We start from the raw sequence: 15973 nt of genomic DNA, 5'->3' as shown, positions 1-15973 counted from the left end.
ACTGCCCAACACCTATGACAAAACAGAAATCCAGGGATGATTGCCCGAGGAACCTGGTTTCTTCAGCGCTTCAGATAAAAAACAGTGCTTAACAAGCCCTCACCTCCAAATGGACCGAGTCCTCCCAGAGACGACCAGGAATCCGGACGCCGGCACAGGAACACCTTCTCCCGCACTCTCATTGGCTCGGGCTCCCGGAAGCGCCTGCATCCGGCGGAAGTGCTTACACCGTCGCCCGTACTCTCATTGGCTGGGGCGGCCGGAAGCGCCTGCCTCCGACGGAAGTGCTTCTCCCGCATGCGTCCGCGGGATTCGGGCCCTCAGGTAGGCGGGGCCCCTGGCTCCAGATTCTGGGACCAAGGGGCAGGGGTCCGTGTAGCGAGGACCCCGGGGCCCTGAGGAGGTTGTCCGGGAATTGTTCCGTGAGGATCGGAAAGAGTCTTGAAGGACACGGGCTCACGGCAGTGGCTGACGGCCACGGGGGCCTTGCGGATCCGAGCCGCGGCGGGATGGCACTGCGGGAGCTTCACTTCCCTAGGGAGATGGGCGCGCGGGCGGGCGGTCGGTCGTGCTGGAGCTGTTAGTCCGAAGCCTGGCACAGTGTGCAGGCCGCCCTTGACGTTTTCGCCTCTAGATTTGACCACTGCCCTGAAGGCGCACGGGGCGCCGAGGTTTCCTCAGTGCCCCTCGGGTTCACCAGGAAAAACATCAGACTGCCAGAGGACACCGTCGAGGGAGAGATTTTTCATATACTTTTAAAGTTTTATGTATTTATTTTAAGCGAGTAAAGTTCTCATTTGACAATTACCGCATCAAACGTTCGGTTACATTTATTACAGGAATAGTAACTCCCGGCCCCGTGGGTCTCTTGGGGAGAGGGGTGTTTCCATTTCAGGATTCCAGGCAGCTCGAGCGGAAGCTCTGGACATCCAAGGTTGTGTTTGACAAACAAAATTACCTGTTAATGCTTTCCCTTTCGCCAGATATCTCTGCCCCCGGCTTTGAACTTTGAGCTTCTTGTTATCATGATACTGAACGTTGTTTACCCCCCTCAAATTTATAACCCTTCGAACTACTAGAATTGAAGGTTCACGCAGTTTGAGATTAGTCAGTACTGTGCACAATTAGGAGTACTAAAAAGCAGGGGAGCATGAATGAGTACAGATTACAGTGTGAGCTGTTCCTGCAGTTTGGGGAGTAGGTGCACCACCTCTGTTGAGTACTAGGTGGTGCCGGCGAGTTTGTCTCGATAAATCTCAACTACTACAGCTCCAGGTTGTGGCATTTTCAGCGCTCCCATCTTCCCAGAAAATGTTGAGAACAGTGTTAATCCCTTAAAATACATTGAGCCTTTATGTACTTCACACCCAATTATCAAATGTCTATGTGTTCTGCATTAAAGGAGCCCTGGTGGCACTGTGGGCAGTAAGCACTGGACTGTTAAAAGGGCAAGATCATAGGTTCAAACCCACCAGCCACTCTGAGAGATAAAGATAAGACTTTGCTCCTGTAAAGGTTTACAGCCTCAGAGGCCCTATGTAGGGTGACTATGGGTCAGAATCAACTAGATGGCAGTGGGTTTGATCTTGGGGTGTTATTCTGTAGTAGAGGCTGAGGAGGCTAAGCGAATCAGACACCTTTTCAGCTCTCAAGAGTTTACAGAATGGAAAAGAGAAAAAGCAACATGTTAAAAAAAAAAAAGCTAGGAGGCCTGGTAGGGCGTGACCAAGTGTAATGAAACCAAGAGGAATTACTGAAACCCAAATGAAGGCTGAACATGATAGTAGACAAGAGGAAAGTAAAAGGAAATAGAGGAAAGAGCTAGGAGGCAAAGGGCATACATAGAGGTCTATATAAAGGCATGTACATACGTAAATATATATATGAGGATGTGGAAATAGATCTATGTGCATATATGTATAGGTTTAGTATTAAGGTAGCAGATGGATATTGGGCCTCCACTCAAGTACTCCCTCAATTCAAGGATACTTTGTTCTATGACACTGGCATTCCATAATGCTCATCTTCCTGACAATCACTAAAGACAAAGCGGGTGCATAAGCAGATGTGGTGAAGAAGCTAATGGTGCCCGGCTATCAAAAGAGATAGCACCTGGAGTCTTAAAGGCTTGAAGGTAAACACGTGGCCATCTAGCTCAGAAGCAACAAAGCCCACATGGAAGAAGCACATCAGCCTGTGTGATCACGAGTTGTCAAAGGGATCAGGTATCAAGCATCAATCAGAACCAAAAAAATCGTATCATTGTGAATGAGGGGGAGTGCAGAGTGGTGACCCAAAGCCCATCAGTAGGCAATTGGAGACGAGCCAGTCAGGGTGCAGGATAGCAACGATGAAACATACAGCTGTCCTCTAGTTCTTAAATGCTTCCACACACACACCCCGCCCCACTATCATGATCCCAATTCTACCTTACAAATCTGGCTAGACCAGGGGATGTACACTGGTACAGAAAGGAACTGGAAACAGGGAATCCAGGGTGGATGATCCCTTCAGGACCAGTGGTGAGGGTGGCGATGCCGGGAGGGTGGATGGTGGGTGGGGTGGAGAGGGGGAACCGATTACAAGGATCTACATGTAACTTCCTCCCTGGGGGACGGACAACAGAAGAGTGGGTGAAGGCAGATGTCGGACAGTGTAAGATATGAAAAAATGATAACATAAATTTTCAAGGGTGGATGAGGGAGGGAGGGGGGGAATGAGCTGATGCCAAGGGCTTAAGTGGAGAGCAAATGTTTTGAGAATGATGAGAGCAATGAATGTACAAATGGGCTTTACACAATTGATGTATTATGGATTGTGATAAGAGTTGTATGTGCCCCTAATAAAATAATTTTTTTAATGTGCAAAGGAAATCCACATATAATTCAAGGCAGAAATGAATGCTAAATACAGAAAAAAAATGTAGACAAAAGAAAATTGAGAAGGAAGGAGCATTTCTCACTATGTATCCATCTACCCCGCTTTAAGGATCCTTGGTGGCACAGTGGTTAGGGTCTCAGCTGCTAATAGGTCTGCTCTGACCTATATGGTTGTTATGAGGTGGAATAAAGGGCCCTGGTGATGCAGTGGGTTATACGTTAGACAACAGGTTAGCAGTTCAAAACCACTGGCTGCTCCATGGAAGAAAGATGAGGCTTTCTATTCTCACGAAGAGTTAACAGTCTCAAAAAACTGACAGGGGCAGTTCTGCTCTGACCTATAGGGTCCTTGTGAATTGGAATTGATTTGAGGGCAGTAACTTTTTTTTTTTTAAAGTTTGGACCTGTAGTGAGATGAATTGGAATAGACTAGATAGACATCAATAGGTTTGCATACCTAACATTGTGCTAAAGGCTGAGGTGTAAATAACTCCCATCCTAGTGATTGGGAGTGAATCAAGGAAAGTATCTGGAGAAGGTTACACTGAGCTAACTTTCAAAGACTATATAACCTGAGCTTGATAAGTAGAAAAATACAGGCTCAAAAGAGAAGGATTTAAAAAAAAAAAAAAGAAAAGGTGGGGAGAATGTGGAGTAGAAAGCGGGAACTGATTACAGGAATGTACATATAGCCTCCTCCCTGGGGGAGGGACAGCAGAGAAGAGGGAAGGGGGAGACCTCAGACAGTGTAATATATGACAAAATAATAATATATGAATGATGAAGGGTTCACGGGGTGGCAGGGAGTAGGGAAGGAAGGAGGAAATGAGCAGCAGATATTAAGGGCTCAAGTGGAAGGCAAATGTTTTGAGAATGATGATGGCAACAAATGTACATATGTTCTTGACACAATGAATCTATGTATGGATTGTGATAAGAATTGTAGGAGCCCCCAATAAATGATTTTTTTTTAAAGAGAAGGATAAAAATGTATGGCTGGGTGTGAAATGGCAAGTAGCTGCAGTGTGGTTGGACTGTGTGAAGTTAAGCCTGAAAAGACACTTGCATTTTCATTTTGAGTTTGCTTTGACTCTTACTTGAAAATTCAACTGATAGAGAATAAAAACTTAAATGTGAATTTCCAGGAGGAGCCCACTAACCTTTTATATACAAAATGCAGCATAATAACTTACACTTTAGGAGCTTGCTTGTAGTTATATAGCATGGCATTACTATTATTGATGATTTAAGCTAATTAAAAGGGGTAGTAAAAACAAAATTTGGGGTTAGTTTCATTCTGTTGTGAATAGAGTGTATAGAAGCTTTTTCATCTCTTTTCAAATCATGTAAAATCATCTAGTAATGATTTCTTACTGTGTAGGAAAATAATATAAAATGCTTTTTATAAATTACCCTAGGGTTTTAGTTTTCACAAATGTTTATACCAAATATTAATCCAATATTTATTTTCTAGAAGAAATTTGCATTTAATTTTTATTATAAATGGAAAGACTGAAATGCCACGAAAATGTCAAGGTAGATGGATACAGTCTTAACACACCAGTCAGTAGATTTTCTCCACATCCACAATAATCAACTAGAAATTGTAATAACAAAGAGACTCATTCCCAATAATAACAAATAATATTGGGGGGCTTCAAAAAGCTTGTGGGAAATAGAATGAAAAGATAATGGAGTTTTCCTTGAACTTTTAAAACTATGTTCTGTTTAGGGTGCTAAAGATATGGAGACACTAGTGATAGTTACACAACATTGTGAATGTACCTAAGGTCATGAGTCCTGTGTTCAAAAGGGGTTAGAATAGTAAATGTTAATGTATATGTTACTGCAAAAAGAGAATTAAAGTATTTATCAGTTATCAAGACACATTGGCCATAAAGTTATAATAATTCAGAATAGTGAGGTAACGTGTTAAGATCAGAATATGGTCAATGAAATAGTTGTGAGTCTGAAAATCTGGCTTAAAAGAAAGATGATTTGCTAGATTAATTCATGAAGGATGGATTATTTGGTAGATAGTGTCAGGATAATTGGTCAGCCATTCAAAAAAATTAGACTCCTACTTCACAAAACCATACAAAATATTTTGTAGATAGCTTAAAGAGCTAAATGTAAAAAAAATGTCTAAAGGTATTAGAATACAAAGAAATATATTTTTACAATTCTTAGCATGAGTAAGGTCTGCCTTCATGGGACACAAAACTGGACTTAGAAGAAGAGAAAGGTAGGCCATTAAAAATAACACGTTGGAGCATTGTAAAGTGGTTCTTAGAACTGTACTAGCTAGAATGTAACACTTGTTATTAGATCTCCACTTGGATCCACTTTTTTCTTTTATTGTTTTATTAGGGCCTCATACAACTCATCACAATCCATCCATACATCAATTGTGCAAAGCACATTTGTACATTTATTGCCTTCATCATTCTCAGAACATTTGCTTTCCACCCAAGCCCCTGGCACCAGCTCCTCATTTTCCCCCTCCCTCCCCATTATCCCCTCCCCATGAACCTTTGATAATTTACAAATTATTATTTTGTCGTATCTTGCACCGCCCGACATCTCCCTTCACCCACTCCTCTGCCATCCGTCCCCCAGGGAGGAGATCATACGTAGATCCTTGTAATCGGTTCCACACTTCAAACCCATCTTCCCTCCACCCTCCCAGTATCACCACTCACACCACTGGATGGACCCACTTTCAATTTATCCTAAATTTTTAATATCCTGATTTTTCTTAGATTCAAGTCTTTCTCTGGTTTATATGATCGTTATGTTGTGGCTCGAACCTTCTGTGATTGCTTGTCTTTGTTCTTATGTTTCGCTGTGTCCGGAAGCCAGGATGCCGTGGACTTCCGAAGGCAGGAGCTGAAATAATAATTCCGTCAGAGCACGGAAGGGGAGGGTGGGGGAAATGGGGAGGCAATGGTCATGAATACAAGAAGGAAGAAAGTGTTCCAGAATTGATTGTGGTAATGATTGCACAACCCGTAATACGCTTGAACTATTGAATTGTATGATGTGTTAATTATAGCTCAATAAAACTAATTTTAAAATAATAATAATGTCTCTAGTAAGTCAGGACATAGGAGGTAACATTTATAGCAGAATTACAAAGGTTTTATACCACCAAGTTACATAAATGAACGAAAGGTAATCCAGTTTTTTAAAAGGGCACAGTTTCGAAGAAAATAAATATTTGTAAAGAATGTGTTCATTCTCACAAAACATTTGATAAATGCATATGAAAACAGGAATGTTTTGAATCCTGGAGTGCTCCTTTTCTTGATCTGGATGCTGCTTGTTGAGGGGTCTGCAGTTTGTGGAAGTATATTGTGGTTGTTTGGTGGTATTGAGTCAGTTCCGACTCATTAGCAACTTCGTACAGCGCATATTGAAGCGCTGCTTGGTGCTGCACCGGCCTCAGTTGTTCCTGTGCTGGAGGGAGCTCATTGTTGCAGCCACAGGTCACCCTGCTGTTGAGGCCCTTCCTATTTTTCACTCTCCCCTCATTTTACCAGACACGTTCTCCTTCTTCAGGGACTGGTCTCTCCTGTGCTTATTAAATGACTAGTACTTGTTTTTTAAAATAATCATAATACTGTAAGTCTTTTTCTAAACTCACACCCAATCTGTTTCTTATAAATCTGCATTTTCATGTATCATATTTGTTTAAGATAGGCCCATAGTGAAGAGTTAAGCTTTCAATTAATTTATTAAATTAATTTAAGAATATTATCAGAAACATTTATGGTAAATTATTATATTTATTTAACTTTTATCTAAGTTGAGATTTTCTTTATGTAAATGTCTCACATCTGAAGCTCGAAAATAATATAGCCTACTTAAATAGCACTGGTACATTTATTTTATGATATTTTAAAATCATTTTATTGAGGGCTCTTACAACTCTTTATCACAATCCATACATCCATCCATTGTGTGGCACATTTGTTGCCATCATCATTCTCAAAACATTTTCTTTCTACTTGAGCCCTTGGTATCAGCTCCTCATTTCCCCCTCCCTCCCTCAATCTCCCTCCCTCATGAACCCTTGATAATTTATAAATTTTTTTCATGTGTTACACTGTCCGATATCTCCCTTCACCCCTTTTCTGTTTTCCGTCCCCTGGGAGGGGGTTATATGTATATCATTGTGATCAGTTCCCGCACTGATACATTTAATTGCTCCAAGTAATCAAATATGATGTACTGTATGTAAGTGGGTTTATTATTCTCCATAGAAATTAAAATGGCTTCCAGAGGAAAGACAGAGACAAGCAAACTAAAGCAGAACTTAGAAGAACAGTTGGATCGACTAATGCAGCAGTTACAAGATCTAGAGGAATGCAGGTAATCATGTCATTGCTTGTTGTTCAACTGTAAATGACACTTTCTGCCATGAGATTAATGATAAACCTCTGTGGACACGGGTCCAGGAATGATTTTGGTTCCTCTGTGTTGACTTTCCCAGTGCTCGGGTGGTAAAAGAAGCTCCCTAGAAGCTTTGGCGTGAAAAGGGCTGGGGTGTGAAAGTCTTCCCATTCACATTGCATATGTGAACTTGAGCAATGCACTTACTCTTAATGTCTACCTGGTCTTTGGTGCATAGAGCAGCCCTGCTTGATATCAACTTGAACTTCTGTTTTCAGCCTTATTTGCTCAAATAAGCATGGCCATTGAAGTTTTACACAGCCTTAAATATTACAAATTCAGGGGCAATGTTTAGCTCCAAAATAGGTGCTCAATAAGTGGTAACCTCTGCTGTGTGTAGTGAATGTTTAATAAATGGCTCATTAGACTAATTAGAATGTCCCACCTATGTAAGTCCTGTTTTGCTGCTATGTTTTAAGGTATACAAGCTATTTCTATTAAGAATGATAATAACAGTTATTTATCAAGCACCTATGATACGCCAAGCACCTCTCCATATCTCATTTAACAGCGTCACCGCGGCCCTCTAGGGCAGAGACACTCTCATCCGCCGGAAGGCGAGGAGGGCACTGGTAGTTTTGTGGTGGGCTTCTCCCCTCCATGCTGGGAAGCCGGTTTGACTCCTGGCCAATTGCACCTGCTCTCTATCAGCGGAGCTTCCAGACTTCGACTAGGAAGAGAGCCCTGGTGATGTGTTGTTAATGTTGTCATTAGGTGCCATTGGGTCAGTTCCAACCCATCGCAACCTTGTGCACAACAGAAGGAAACCCTGCCCGGTCCTGTGCCCTCCTCACAATGGTCCCTGCGTCTGAGCCCGTTGTTGCAGCCGCCATGTCAGCCCAGCTTGTTGAGGGCCTTCCTCTTTCACTCTGCCCTCTGCTGTCCTTTACCAAGCGCGATGTCTTCCTCCAGGGACTGCTCGCCTGATAATGTGTCGAAAGTACATGGAACAAGGCTCTCCATCCTTGCCCCTAAGGAGCACTCTGGCCCTACTTCCAAGACACACCTCTGGGTTCTTTTGGCAGTCCATGGTACTTTCAATATTCTCCTGTGCCATAGTTCAACTATTTTGATTCTTTTTGGTCTTCCTTATTCACCGTCCACCTTTCACATGCATATGGGGGAATTGAAGATGCCATGGCTAGGGAAAGGCACACCTTAGTTCTCCAAGTGACGTCCTTGCTGCTCAACACTATAAAGAGGCCGTGTGGAGGAGTTACCCAATGCAATGTGTTGTCCAATCTCTTGATTAATGCTTCCATGAGCGTTGATTGTGGATCCAAGCAAGACAAACTCCTTGACAACTTCCATCTCTTTCCATATATCATGATGTTGCTTATTGGTCTGGTTGTGAGAGTTTTTTTTTCTTTACATTGAGTGTTGTCATCTACACCAAAGGCTGCAATCCTTGATCTTCATCAGCAAATTCTTCAAGTCCATGCTTGCAGCAGCAAGGTTATACCATCTGCGCAGCACAAGTTGTTAACAAATCTTCCTCCAATCCCGATGTCACTTCTACTTCATAGGATGCAGCTTCTCTGATGATCCGCACAGCACACAGATCGAAGAAACCTAGGGAGAGGATGCACCCCTTTTGTGCACTTTTCCTGAGTTTCAGTCATGCAGCGTGCCCTTGTTCTGTTCTCACAAATCGCATGGGATCTGTGTCTGATCCCACTGTGCATGTGTCTGAAGTAACTGAAAAAGAGATAACAAAAACCACCACCTCCTTATCTGCAACTTAGCAGGAGGCCTAGGTAGGAGGCTTTCTGAACATTACATCATAATCCATAGACTTCTTACAGGAAATTTGTTAAATGTGCTTTGTTTGGGTAAAACAAGAACATTTTATTGTCAAAGTGACCACATTGCAGCAACACATCCATCATTGGCATTTTGATCCAGCCTCTTCCCCACGATATATATTTTTAATCTATATTTGTGTAATTTTTGTGTTGAACACTAAGATCGCCTTTTTCACTTGGCATTGTTTTTGCTTTTAATGATGATCAATGTGTACTAGAGAGGAACTTGATGCAGAGGAATATGAAGAAACTAAAAAGGAAACCCTGGAGCAGCTGAGTGAATTTAATGATTCACTGAAGAAAATCATGTCTGGAAATATGACTTTGGTCGATGAACTCAGTGGAATGCAACTGGTAAGTAGGATCTCCCTCCACTGATGACAGAGTTGGTTTATTATTTTCTTTCTGTTTTTTATAAGTCTAGTTAAGGTAGGAAATGTACCCTGTAGAATTTCTAGATGAGTGTCTGCTTATATGTACAACAGTGAATGTGATTCAGATTTTCATTTAGTTAGGTATTTGGCCTTATTAATAAGGCTTTATTTGGCTTTAGTAATAAAGCTTGAGTAATAAGGACAGACATGGCAAATGGGAAAATAACTGTGTTTGATGCTACAAGATGACTCATCAATGACTGAGTATATAAAATGGTCTCTTTAATGGTTTATTCCATATTTCTTCTCCCTATTACTGTAATATGCAGTAAATTCATTGGAATATTTTATATTTATACTCCCTAAGTAATTGTGTTAGGCTGGATTGTCTAAAGAAACAAAATCAGTAATACTCATAAGACAGAGCTTTATATCAAGAAGTAATCTTATATCAAGAAGGCTTCCCAGTCCAGTCCAAGTTAAGTCCATGAATGTAATGCTAGCCAGAGGCCTCTTCTCCCTCACGTAGCTGCAGGCCCAGGATGCAGAAAGGTGAAGTGGGAAGTAGGGAACTCACAGACCGCTGGGTGCAGAATTGCACGTATCCAAATCTGTGGAAGGACTACAGTCCTTAGAATCAGGCATCCCACATGGGGCTGCCTCTGGAAGCAGGCAGAGGCCTGGCAAAAGGAAGGTGGAGAAATAGAGAGGGGGTTTGGGGGAGCCCAGTGTTACTCTTATAAAAAGGCCACACTTACCAGGAGGCATCTTCAGGCTGTGACCTGATTGCCGGGTTAGGCTCCACTGCTACACTGGTGTAAATCGACATAAAATCTAACTGCTACATTATTATTGCAATACCCAATGCAATGCCTTGGAATATTGTGGTTGGTTTTGCCTTCCTCTGTTTCTAGGCTATTCAGGCAGCTATCAGCCAGGCCTTTAAAACGCCAGAGGTCATCAGACTGTTTGCAAAGAAGCAACCAGGCCAGCTTCGGACAAGGTTAGCAGAGGTAAGGTTTCTTTCATCGATCTAATGGCTGTGTTTGTTTCTTCTCCCAGCCTGAGAGTTTCTTCAGAATGGTGTTCCGAGAGCAGCAACTCACAGTTTCTGACACAGTTGGTCCTTTGGGGTTTTGTAGTTGAAAAGGAACACAGACGGGAAAGCAGCCTATGGCAGGTTTAAGTTTTACTCACTGCTTCAACTGGACTCCACCTTTAGAGCTTTGTTAACCTTAGCTTTTGGAACCCCAAGTTTAAATACCATTTTGGAATTCATTAGCAGGATTGCTTCGTGGTTTGTCACATCTCTGTTAGGAATCTCCAAGACCTTTAAAGACCTGGTAGATAAAGAAGTCTGTTTATAGCCTTGAGTATTACTGAGACATGACATTATTTACAATCATGGGTAGGTCAGTAGCAGAGTGGTTCAGAGCATGGGCTTAGGTAAGACTCACTAGATTAGAAACTCTGCCCCACTAAAGATGTGTGCCCCTGGGCTACCTCTTTGTGCCTCAGCTTCTCCATCTGTCAGATGGGAATAGGGATATTCCCTTCCTCTTAGAGCTGTCATGGGGATTATGAATTAGTACATACAAAACCCTTAGAGCAGTGGTTCTCAACCTTCCTAATGCCACAACCGTTTAACACAGTTCCTCATGTTGTGGTGACCCCCAACCATAACATTACTTTCATTGCTACTCCATAACTTTAATTGCGCTACTGTTATGAATCATAATGTAAACATCTGATATGCAGGATGTATTTTAATTATTAAAAAGTGAACATAATGAAAGAACAGTGATTCATCACAAAAACAATGTGATTATACGCTGTGAAATATTTCTAATGACTAATAAATGAAATTTTGTCTTGAAGCATGGCGTAGCATGGGTAACAGTCTACTCATATGTGGTGTATCTGCCTGTGGGTGGACCCGCCTAGAGACGGATAGAGGAGCAGAGTTTAGGTTCCTAAGACTATCGGAAATATGTGTTTTCTGATGGTCTTAAAGTGACCCCTATGAAAGGGTCATTCGATCCCCAAGGGTCCCAACCCACAGGTTGAGAACCACTGCCTTAGGAGGCTTGATGGGACAGTGGTTAGACTAAAAGGTCAGAGGTTTGAGTCCACCCGCAGCCCTTCATGGGAGAAAGGTATGGCAGTTTACTCTATGGAAACTCTATGGGACAGTTCTTCTCGGTCCTTTAGGCTGGTTGTGAGTGGGAATGCACTTGAAACAATCGTAACAATGCATACTATACATTTGCAGTGTTTCTGGTGGTTGGGATATATAACGGACATTCCAGAAGATCTATTATCAGTTGTCCATTCAAGCTACAGACCACCCTTCAGTGTAGTGAAATGACTTCCTAGCAGATATCTCCTTTCCAAAGGAGGCTGCTGAACTACAAATTCTTCCGTAGGGTATGTAACGAAAATGCAGTTAGTCCCTCACAAAGGAGGGACAGTGTTCTAATGACCCCATCACAAGTCAGTATGTGTGTCTTTGTTTTCTGTTGGGGGCTTGGGGGGTGGTTCTTTTCACTATTGCTTTTTACTATTTTTTTTCGTGTTTTTATAAATTGATTGTCTTTGGCAGTTGTAAACATATATTTATAGACATATAAGAAGGTTTCAAAAAATGGAATGAAAAGATAATGGAACTTTTCTACAAGATTTTTGAAAACTCCTATTTTCATACATACATGTAAACATTAAAATATACACCTTGAAAAAATGGATGACACTGGTGTTTGTCATTTGCCATAATAACACCACTTGTGGAAGGTTCTGGATCATTTGGATTATTCTTGAAATCGGATATGCCATTTCTAGTCATCAAATTAGTGAGTTTTCTGTGTGGTCCTTTTATATGCTGCAGTATTATTTTATGTAGTACATATGAGGGGGAAATGGAATTGAAAGGTAATGGAATGATTCCATGAATTTGTAAGCCCCTTGTATTAATTAATAACATATAAAAGATGTTTGAAATGAAACAAAATACAGACATAAGTACAGTCTGTCATAACTCAAATATGTTGCAAATTGAGACTACCTATAATGATTATGGTTAGTGTAAGGTAGTTGAGAGGCGCCAGAGACCAAATCAGTCGAATTAGAGCAAACAGGCTTTATTGGGGAGAAAAACCCAGCCTGGGCGAAGTGCCACGGTCCACAGTGTCTGGGCCGGGGGAGTTGTGCCCCAGGATACAGGGGTGGTGCTTATATGGCCAGAGAACATGTGGCTGAGCTGTGTTGAGTCCATATAAGGTAAAGTAGTCAGGGATTGGGAGATACAGGTACGTCCCGGTTTTTGGAATGTAAGGTGTCTTCCTGGTTCCGGGTATATTCGTGCTGGGTGCAGAGTGGTGGACGGAGAACAAAGCGGGCACTGAGCCAAACGGGCCATGAACAAAACAGACCATGCGTAAAAGAAAGAAAAAAAAACTTGCAAAACTGCTGACAGGTTACATAGCCAGCTCTGGTCAGCTCCGCAGGTGTGTGTGGGAGAGTCAAGGCCACTTGCTGCTAGGTGTTTCAGCCAGCTCTGGTCAGCTCTGCCCGGGTGGGGGAGATTCAAGGTCACTTGCTGCTAGAAGGCGGCCTGGCATTGATCCGGTCATACAGTTAGCATTTGATGGTTAATAGAACTTGTAAGAGACCATTTCTGTCATATTTGCCAACCATTATCTCTATACTTTCCTGTAGTATGAATCACTAGAAGACTTGTTTTATCTATTTCTAGAAGTAGGTCTCAAAAGCTTTTTTCATGCGAAGAACATTGTTTCCCATCAATACTGTGTGCTGTGCATTCACCCACTTTAGATGGATCGAGACCTGATGGTGGGGAAGCTGGAAAGAGACCTGCACACGCAACAGAAAGTGGAGATCCTAACAGCTCTCAGGAAACTTGGAGAGAAGGTACCAGTAGTTTATTTAGCAAATTGGGTATAAAGGAAAATTGTGACGTATTTGGTGCCGAACTATTTGATCTGTGGTCCAGTCTATGGCCCTGAGCCCCTCTTAACTGCAGCTCTTAGAGCCACTAGTAAAATTTCGACGCCCTCGACTGGAATATGTTTTGCTTTGTTCAGCTGACTGCAGATGACGAAGCCTTCTTGTCAGCAAATGCAGGCGCCCTCCTCAGCCAGTTTGAGAAAGTTTCTACAGACCTTGGTGAGTCCCTTCGTTTCTCTGAAAGCTGGACGTGGCTTGCTGGCCAGGGTTCAAGGGCAGCTGCATTGAGGTGAATAAGTGACCTTTTCATGAGGTTAGCAGTAAAACCAGAGTGATTTTCTTTATAAACTCATTTGATTGGTGTTATTTCCCCGTACTTTTAAAATTCAAAATAGTTAAATGTCATGAAGCCTAATTTTAATAAACAAGTTGTCAGCTGTATGTAACTTCAAAAATAAACCAGCATTTTATGTATTCTATATACCTTCCATTGGAATAAGAATTTTTAAGCCATAAGTCAAGTCATCTGTGACGGTTATTGGTGCAGAAGGAAGGAAATTGTGGTGGCAGTAGAAGATGAGAGGTTGATGCACTGGTGGAAGCAGATTATTTTTTCTATCCCAACATCTAAGACTTAAGTGAAAGATTGCTCTCACTTTACCTGCAACAGTAAATGCAACTGAAATATCTTCATTATGTGTCTTTTGTCCATAGGCTCTGGAGACAAAGTCCTTGCTTTGGCGAGTTTTGAGGTTGGAAAAACAAAAAATTGATGTGGTGTGGAATCTTGGGCCAACGATCACATTCTTGGGAATGACCTTTTTCTTCTGAGGACATTAAGTCTTTGCAAAGGAGTCAAGAGATTCTTGAACTACAATAATAACTGGTGAAGACGTGACATGAAAATATGCTGGTGGCTTAGTTGATGCCCTTCATTGCTGTGTCTTGTCCAAGGCTACCTTTGTGAGTACCCTGCCCTTGTTGGTACAGAAGGAGTCACCAGTCCTTGTTCATTATGATTTGTCTGTTTAAGAGAGAAACAGAAAATGCTGTTTCTCTTCCTGAGCTTATTAGGCTGCTGGTTGGCAAGGGCTGAAAGCAAATGAAAAGATGTAAACTAAAGGTTCCCTTCTGCTGACGACTTTACTGTCGCAAGGTCAATAGACCGCATGTGTGTTCCTCTGTAGAACTTTATAGACTTCTAAGTGACCTTAGACATCATTTTTCACTGTACAAACAAGGAAACTGAGGCTCACAAAGAACAAATTACTTGTTCAACATCACCTCAGAGCTGAGGATAAGGCCAGTCCTCACTCTCAATTTAGTGCTCATTCAGTTTTTATTTTGTTAAACTGTTTTGTTTTTTCAATTGTTAACATGTATTAATGCCAGTCAGTGTGTATGAAACTCTGATATCCCAACAAAATGTTGACAGTACACCGAGGCCCCCTTCCCTAGCCCTGAGCTCTCCTTCTGAATGGAGCCTGTGTCTCAGCATTTGGAGTTTGGAACAATGGGAGCCCTGTGGAGCGGCTCCTGAAGTCACTGAACCTCCTGCGTCCTCTCACCAGGCAAGCGATAGGAAATGGCAGCTAGGGGCCCTCCCTGCCGGTGACCTCCTGCTGAAACCCAGAGGCGGTGTTTCTAAGCTACTATTTACTCTTCAGCTTTTGGAGAAACACAAAAGTTGTGAAGAAAAACAAGTTTCTCTTCTGAATGTTTTTGTATCTGCATGTTAAAATATATAGAGCTATGTATAGGCATGTACGTTAACTGATTTCTTAGGCTCTGGCCATTTTATATTCTTCCTCAGTATACTTTTTCTTTGCACTTTATACAAATTAAAAACATTTTTATAGCCTCTTGTGTACTGTACACTCTTCGAGGTGCTCTGCCAACTGGGACAAATTAGAAAGCTTTTGCTACATGAATGCCTTATTTGGAGATCTGAATGGGCAATTCTTTATATTAGTTTAAATGGTCAAACACACATTGGAATTCAGATAAACCAAGAAAAAGATTATCTGCCGTTCATTTAGGGCAGGGGTGTCACACTGGCAGCCCGCAGGTCGCATGTGGTCCCAAGGTAATTTTTTGTGGCCCAGGATGCTCTGAAATAAAATATAACGAGGGAATCGTGTATATGGAATTGCCTCAATCTCCCCTAAGTGCTATTTTTTTCATAACAATTTTTTTCTATTTTCATTTTATTTCAGAGTATCATGGGCCACAAAAAATTACCTCAGGGACCACATGCGGCCCACTGGCCACCAGTTTGACACCCCAGATCTAGAGCTTTATGGTTAATCATTATTTCATTTTTCTGTGTGTGGTTTTTAATTGAGGTAAAATTCAAAATAGAATAATTTACCATATACAATTCAGTGATCAGTGATTGTTAGTACATTCACAGTATTGTGCATTCACCCCCTCTCTCTAGTTCCAAAATATTTTCATCACAAAAGAAACCCTGTCACTTCCCATGAAGCAGTCACTT

General features: G+C 41.8%; 2 protein-coding genes across 5 annotated transcripts in view; one reads left to right on the top strand and one right to left on the bottom strand.

Moving 5' to 3' along the window:
• Positions 1-216, bottom strand: part of NMNAT1 (nicotinamide nucleotide adenylyltransferase 1) — a 44228-nt gene extending 44012 nt beyond the window's left edge. Inside the window, exon 1 of one of the 4 annotated variants that reach the window (XM_075550736.1) lies at positions 104-216. In XM_075550736.1, the coding sequence (XP_075406851.1) occupies positions 104-182 (79 nt within the window). In that variant the 5' untranslated portion in view covers positions 183-216. The remainder of the gene's footprint in view (positions 1-103) is intronic. The other 3 variants (XM_075550738.1, XM_075550744.1, XM_075550752.1) reach the window with 3 other exon arrangements.
• Positions 217-265: 49 nt separating this feature from the next.
• LZIC (leucine zipper and CTNNBIP1 domain containing) lies at positions 266-15337 on the top strand. Its single transcript, XM_075550761.1, has 7 exons — positions 266-324; positions 7145-7253; positions 9358-9493; positions 10428-10526; positions 13345-13440; positions 13614-13695; positions 14191-15337. Exons 2-7 carry the CDS (start codon positions 7153-7155, stop codon positions 14247-14249), a joined length of 573 nt encoding a protein of 190 aa, XP_075406876.1. The 5' UTR covers positions 266-324; positions 7145-7152; the 3' UTR covers positions 14250-15337.
• The last annotated feature ends 636 nt before the right edge of the window (positions 15338-15973 follow it).

Source organism: Tenrec ecaudatus, chromosome 1, assembly GCF_050624435.1.
Source record: "Tenrec ecaudatus isolate mTenEca1 chromosome 1, mTenEca1.hap1, whole genome shotgun sequence".
Taxonomy (NCBI): Eukaryota; Metazoa; Chordata; class Mammalia; order Afrosoricida; family Tenrecidae; genus Tenrec; species Tenrec ecaudatus.
This window is presented reverse-complemented; position numbering and strand designations above follow the sequence as displayed.

What these genes read in the sequence shown, in the direction of transcription:
- LZIC (XM_075550761.1), top strand. Translation starts at nt 7,153, where the DNA reads ATGGCTTCCAGAGGAAAGACAGAGACAAGCAAACTAAAGCAGAACTTA. An exon ending in AACTCAGTGGAATGCAACTG is followed by an intron (nt 9,494 to 10,427) that starts GTAAGTAGGATC and finishes CTCTGTTTCTAG; the next exon opens with GCTATTCAGGCAGCTATCAG. An exon ending in TCAGGAAACTTGGAGAGAAG is followed by an intron (nt 13,441 to 13,613) that starts GTACCAGTAGTT and finishes TGCTTTGTTCAG; the next exon opens with CTGACTGCAGATGACGAAGC.